This window comes from Chenopodium album, chromosome 4, assembly GCF_948465745.1.
Source record: "Chenopodium album chromosome 4, dcCheAlbu1.1, whole genome shotgun sequence".
NCBI classification, from domain to species: domain Eukaryota; kingdom Viridiplantae; phylum Streptophyta; class Magnoliopsida; order Caryophyllales; family Amaranthaceae; genus Chenopodium; species Chenopodium album.
The window spans coordinates 38,227,738-38,234,681 of NC_137837.1; the positions used below are offsets into that span (position 1 = coordinate 38,227,738).

Here is a 6,944-nt window from a genome sequence, read left to right on the forward strand (position 1 = left end):
CAAGCCCTTGGATTTTACAAGGTGACTTTAACAATGTGCTGAACTTAAATGACAGAATAGGGAGCAATGTGACCTTAGCTGAGGTTGAGCCTTTTAGATCTTGTCTTAGGCATGCTGGTCTCACTGACTGGGCAACAGGAGGTATGTTTTATACTTGGAATAATAAACAGGAGGGTAAGGATAGGGTTTGCTCAAAGATTGACAGAGTTATTGTTAATAATGAGTGGATGCTGAAATTTGCTGATATGCAAGCTACTTTTTTCCCTGAGGGGTTATTGGATCATAGTCCTTGTGTGATAAATCTTTTTTATTCTGGTAATTTTACTAAAAAAACCTTTTAGTTTTGTAAATATCTGGGTGGATTCTCCTTACTTTCTTCCTGGGGTTGAGGATGCTTGGGGTAAATTGGTCTCTGGCACTCCTATGTTCCAATGTGTGAGGAAATTGAAAGAGGTGAAGAAGTTTCTAAAAGCAACTAAGCTGAGTAGATTCTCTTGTGTGGAGGTAGATGATGCCATTGTTGAGAAACATCTTGAAGAAATCCAGATAAAGTTGCAAAATGACCCTGGTAATGATTAGCTAATTAGTCAAGAAAGAATGGCTAGGATTCAGTTTACTAAAACTCATACTGATAGATTTAACTTCTTAAAGCAAAAAGCTAAAGTCCATTGGCTTAAGGATGATGATTTGAACACAGCTTTCTTCCATGCTATGATCAGGAAGAGAAGAATTCAGAACAGTATTTACTCTATTGTAAATGAGGATAATGTGGTTATTTCAGGTCCAGGGAAGGTGTGTGATGCTTTTCTGCAGTATTATTAAGGTTTACTTGGTACTGAGACTCATATGAATGGTACTATCCATCATGGAGTTATTTCTGAAGGGAAAGTGCTTTCTGAAGACCGGGGCATCCATATTTGCAGGGATTTTTGTGAGCAAGATGTTGAGAGAGCTTTGTGGAGCATTGAGGATGATAAAGCTCCTGGTCCTGATGGTTTTTCCAGTAAGTTTTTCAAGGCTACCTGGAGCTTAACTGGTTCTGATATCACTAAGGCTGCTATGGACTTTTTCAGTTCAAGCCAGGTAAGCTTCTTAAGCAAATTAATGCTACCACTCTTACTTTGATCCCTGAAGTTGATCATGCTAATAGGGTAACTCAGTTTAGGCCAATTTCTTGTTGTAATGTGATCTATAAGATCATCTCTAAAATGATTTGTGAAAGATTGAAGGAAGTTTTACCTGAGCTGATTGATGGTTGTCAAGGAGCTTTTGTGTCTGGGAGATCTATCTTGGATAATATTCTAATTTGTCAGGATATGCTGAAAGCTTATAGTAACAAAAGGAAGCCTCCCAGATGTACTATAAAGGTTGATATGAGGAAAGCTTATGATTCTGTTAATTGGAGATTCATTCATGAGATGCTGAGTGCTCTTAATTTTCCCACCAAGTTCATCTCCTGGATCATGCAGTGTGTAACCACTCCTTCTTTCTCTTTGTTACTCAATGGTGGCTCCTATGGTTTTTTCAAAGGGAAAAAAGGTGTGAGGCAGGGTGATCCTTTGTCCCCTCTCCTGTTTGTCATTGTGATGGAGTATCTAACCAGACTGCTCAGGAAGGTTGGTAAGATGAAAGAGTTCAAATTTCATCAAAGATGTGCTCCTTTCGCTCTCAATCATTTGATCTTTGCTGATGATCTGATGCTTTTTTCTTATGGTAACTTTGCTTCTGTTAAACTTCTTATCAGAGCCTTAAAAACCTTTGAGGCAAGATCAGGGCTTCAAGCTAATCTTGACAAAACAACAATTTACATTGGGAATGTTCAACAGCAGGTTCAGGACAATATCTTGATGAATTCTGGTTTTGTTACTGGGATATGCCTTTTAGGTATCTTGGTATCCCTCTAAATGCTAAATAACTGACTGTGAGTGATTATGATAGTCTCATTGATAAAATGTTGATGAGATTGCAATGCCGGAGTAGTAGGAACTTGTCCTATACTGCTAGAGTTACCCTTATTAACTCTGTTCTTATGAGTCTGCATACTTATTGGGCTCAGTGTGTTCTCCTGCCAAAGATTGTGGTGGATAGAATCACTCAGCTTTGTAGAGCCTTTCTTTGGAGTGGTAATGCTGTTTTGTCTAAAGCCCCCCCAATTGCCTAGGATTGGGTTTGAAGACCCAAGAAATTTGGTGGGTTAGGTATAAGACATTGCAGAAACTAGAACAAAGCTGCCCTGGGAAGCTATGTCTGGAAAATTGCAAAAAAATCTGATTCACTATGGGTTAGATGGGTTCATGCTGTCTAGATCAAGGATGAGGATTCGTGGGGTTATAAACCAAAGAAAGATGCTGGTTGGGCCTGGAAGCTGTTATTTAAGGTTAAAGATGACCTTAGACAGGGGTTTGAGGCTGAGGGCTGGTTAAATAAAAGGTACAGAATCAAAGATGGGTATAAGTGGCTTCAGGGTAACATGGAAAGAGTTAATTGGTTTGGTTGGATCTAGAACCACTTTAACATTCCCAAGAACACCTTTATTAACTGGCTTTTAGCTTTAGACAAGCTCAGAACTAGAAACAAACTTGTTCAGTTTGGGGTCTGTGACTCTAGTGACTGTCTTCTTTGTGGAGAGGATGCTGAGACTAGTAATCACTTGTTCTTTGCTTGTAGTTATAGTGCAAAGATTATTGATGATATTGCTCACTGGCTTGAAATTCACAACTCCCTTCTGCTTTCTCTTAATAATTGGAAGAACTGGAAGCAAAGTGGCAAAAACTGTATTCAGCAGAAAGTTGCTCTAGCTTGCTTGTCTGCAATTGTGTACAATATTTGGATGGCTAGGAATCATGCTCTCTAGTATAAGGCTGTTCTCAGGCCAGATTTAGTTTCTAAAGGTGTAAGGAAAGAAGTGGTGACTAGAAGCCAGCAAATGATTAATCACACCTGGAGGATTGAAGACTGTAAATGGTTGCAGCACCTCAAGTCTTGCGTTTAATTTTCTTGTTTGTTTTGTTGATTATCTTTGTTGTATGGGGTGTTGGGTGTAGGTTTTTTTTTTTTGTCTCTGCAGGTCTGGTTTTCCCTGAGCCCTTCCTAGAAGGTACCAGGGATCTCTTTGACCTGGTTTTTGGTTTTTTGTTCCTGTCTTACACCCTTCCTAGAAGGTGGTAAGGCTAAACTTAAAACCAGGATGGTTCTTTGCCTTTGTTTATTCTGAGGCTTGTGTAGCTTTGAGGTCCTGCTTGTCAGGATTGTACTATTATTTGTACAGTTTTTTGTTCAATATACTTTCTTACCTTTCAAAAAAAAATGTATAATTAATATTACAGCTTAATCTTGACTAAACCCTTCGGGTCACACCCTAGCAAATATATGAACCGACTCGACGAATTAATTCAGAAGAAATTAATTCGTCGACCGAGAATTAAATATTTAGACGTCGAAAATTCGAGCTTAGAGCGTGGAAACCGAGCGTTGGATGTCAAATCAAAATAATAAAAGATGAGACACAAAAATAATAAATCAACAAGACCAAATTACCCCTAGCATCGGAATGCCCCGAACAAACCGAGTGCTAAGGGCATTTGGTATAGCATGGTGGCTAGCATGCGCACCAAGCCGAGCCTAGGCTGTCTGGTGCGTGCTAGCGCACTGCACCAATGCTAGCATCGCATGCTAGCAGCGCTGGCCAACGCGCGTAAGGAGCGTCAGCACTCACCAGCAGCCCGTATCTTTGATGCTCGGCTTGCTGGCCGAGTGCACGAGTAGCCCGCACAAGCCGTGCAGGGCTTGCTCGCCAGCAACGCCTAGCAGCCCGCACGCTTGTGTTGGGCCTCCTAGTAGCCGCACATGGCAGCCCACCTTGGGTGCGTTCCTTGGTGCCCAAGTGTGGTGTCATGTGGCGCATTGTAAGAAGAGGCTTGAGGAATGAATTGGCCAGTTTTTTGAGAGGGAGTGGGGAGCAAGTTTGGTCCCCCCTTCTCCCTTCCTCCAAATGGTCCTCACCTAACCTCTCTCATGAGCTCGCCACTTGTTAATTGATTACGAGTGGTTCTTTGGGTCGAGGTCGTTTCCGCGGTAAGTTGGACTTACCCAACCCGAACACTAAGGGGTGTAAGACACATCATCGCCCATCATAGGGGATCATTAACCCTAAGGGGCGGGGTACACATCATCGCCCATCCATGGGGCTCATTAGCCCTAAGGGGTGTTAGGCACATCATCGCCCATCCAAGGGGCTCATTAGCCCTAAGGGGTTTCATACACATCAACGCCCATCAAAGGGGTTCATTAGCCCTATGGGGCGTGAGACACATCATCGCCCATCCAAAGGGCTCACTAACCATAATGGGCGTCAGGCACATCATCGCCCATTAAAATGGCTCATTAGCTAGAAGGGACACCAAACATATATCGCCCCCTAAGGGGCTCGGCCGCCCCAAAGGGTGTCAAACATAAAAATAAATACAAGTATGCATAAGTTAGCCATAACAATTTGTTTCTTCATTAATGTTTGTTCAAATACATAAGTCTACATGTTTCTTCACATAAACTTGTCACCCAGGAGGCTCTAAGAAAGCCTCAATTATATCATCGCCCATCCTAGGGGCTCATTATGGGGTGATTCGAGCACGTACCGTTCCATGACATTCCTAAAACTGAGACCGTAATAATAAAAATGACATTTTCACAATACTAGAGGCCTTTTTTCGCATTTTTGGTGGGATGAATGCATCAAAGTTTTCCATGATCGCCTATCTAGAAGGGGCTCATTAACCCTACGTGGTGTCAGACACATCATTGCCCATCCAAGGTGCTCATTAGCCCTAAGGGGTGTCAGACACATCATCGCTAATCAAAGGGGCTAATTAGCCTTACGGGACATTAAACACATCATCGCCCATCAAAAGGGGCTCGGGGCTTGGGACACATCATTGCCCATCCAAGGGTCTCATTAGCCTTAAGGGGCGTTAGGAACATCATCGCCCATCCAAGGGGCTCATTAGCCTTAAGGGGTGTTAGACACATCATCGCCCATCCAAGGAGATCATTAGCCCTAAGGGGCGTAAGACAAATTATCGCCCATCCAAGGGGCTCATTATCCCCAACCGGCGTCAGGCACATTATCGACAACAAAGGGGCTCATTATGGGGTGATCCGAGCCCGTACCGTTCCATGACATTTGTAAAAATGAGGCCGTAATAATAAAAATGACATTTTTACAATACTAGAGGCCTATTTTCGCATTTTTGGTGAATGCATCAAAGTTTGCCATGATCGCCTATCTAGAAGGGGCTCATTAACCTAACGGGGTGTCAAACACATCAACGCCCATCAAAGGGGCTAATTAGCCCTATGGGGTATCTGACACATCATCGCCAATCAAAGGGGCTAATTAGCCCTATAGGACGTTAGACACATCATCACCCATCAAAAGGGGCTCATTAGACCTAAGGGGCGTGAGACATATCATTGCCCATCCAAGGGTCTCATTAGCCCTAAGGGCGCGTTAGGCACATCATAGCCCATCAAAGGGGCTCATTAGCCCTAACGGGCGTCAGGCACATCATCGCCCGACCAAGGGCCTTATTAGCACGAAGGGGCACTAAATATATATCGCCCCCCCAAAGAGGCTCGGCTGCCCCAATGGGCGTTAAACATAATAATAAATAAAGGTATACATAAGTTAGCCATAACAATTTGTTTCTTCATTAATATTGCTTCAAATACATAAGTCTACATGTTTCTTCACAGACACTTTTGTCACAGGATGCTCTTAGAAAGCGTCAATTATATCATCGCCCATCCTAGGGCCTCATTGTGGGGTGATCTGAGCATGTACCGTTCCAAGACATGCTTAAAAATGAGACCGTAATCATAAAAATGAAATTTTCACCATGCTAGTGTCATTTTTCGCATTTTCGGTGGGCCAAATGCGTCAAAGATTTTCATGATCGCCTATCTAGAAGGGGCTCACTAACCCTACAGGGTGTCAGACACATCATCGCCTATCCAAGGGCCTCAATAGCCCTAAGGGGTTTCAGACACATCAACGCCCATCAAAGGGGCTCATCAGCCCAAAGGGGCACCAAACATATATCGCGCCCCCAAGGGGTTCGTCCACCCCAAAGGGCGTCAAACATAACAGTAAATACAAGCATACATTAGTTAGACATAACAATTTGTTTCTTCATTAATGTTACTTCAAGTACATAAGTCTACATGTTTCTTCACATACACTTGTCACCCAAGAGGCTTTTAGAAAGTGTCAATTATATCATTGCCCATCCAAGGGGCTTATTAGGGTTGATACGATCACATACCAAATCAAGTCATGCCTAAATATGAGACCGTAAGAAGGAAAATGACATTTTCATCGTGATTCAGGCCTTTTTTGCAATTTCGGTGGGCCGAATGCATCAAAGTTTTCCATGATCACCTATCTAGACGGGGCTCATTAACCTTAAGGGGTGTTAGACACATCTTCGCCCATCCTAGGGGATCATTAGCCCTAAGGGGCGTCAGACATATCATCTCCCATCCAAGGGGCTCATTAGCCCTAAGGGGCGTCAGACACATCATCGCCCATTTAAGAGGCTTATTAGCCATAAGGGGCATGAGGCACATTATCGCCCATCAAAGGGGATCAATAGCCCGAAGGGTCACCCAACATATATCGCCCCTCCAAGGGGCTCGGCCTCCCCAAAGGGCGTCTAACAAAACAATAAATACAAGTATACATAAGTTAGCCATAAAAATTTGTTTCTTCATTAATGTTGCTTCAAATACATAAGTGTACATGTTTTTTCACGGAAACTTATCACCAAGGAGGCTCTGAGAAAATTTCAATTATATCATCGCCCATCGTAGGGGCTCATTATGAGGTGATCCGAGCACGTACCGTTCCAAGACATGCCTAAAACTGAGACCGTAATAACAAAAATAAC

General features: G+C 42.9%; 1 protein-coding gene across 1 annotated transcript; it reads left to right on the forward strand.

Moving 5' to 3' along the window:
• The first annotated feature begins 597 nt into the window (after positions 1-597).
• Positions 598-2,854, forward strand: LOC145627857 (uncharacterized). The gene is made up of 6 exons (XM_081680201.1): positions 598-812; positions 924-1,083; positions 1,197-1,892; positions 2,057-2,131; positions 2,306-2,465; positions 2,550-2,854. Exons 1-6 carry the CDS (start codon positions 598-600, stop codon positions 2,852-2,854), a joined length of 1,611 nt encoding a protein of 536 aa, XP_081536327.1.
• Positions 2,855-6,944: the final 4,090 nt, after the last annotated feature.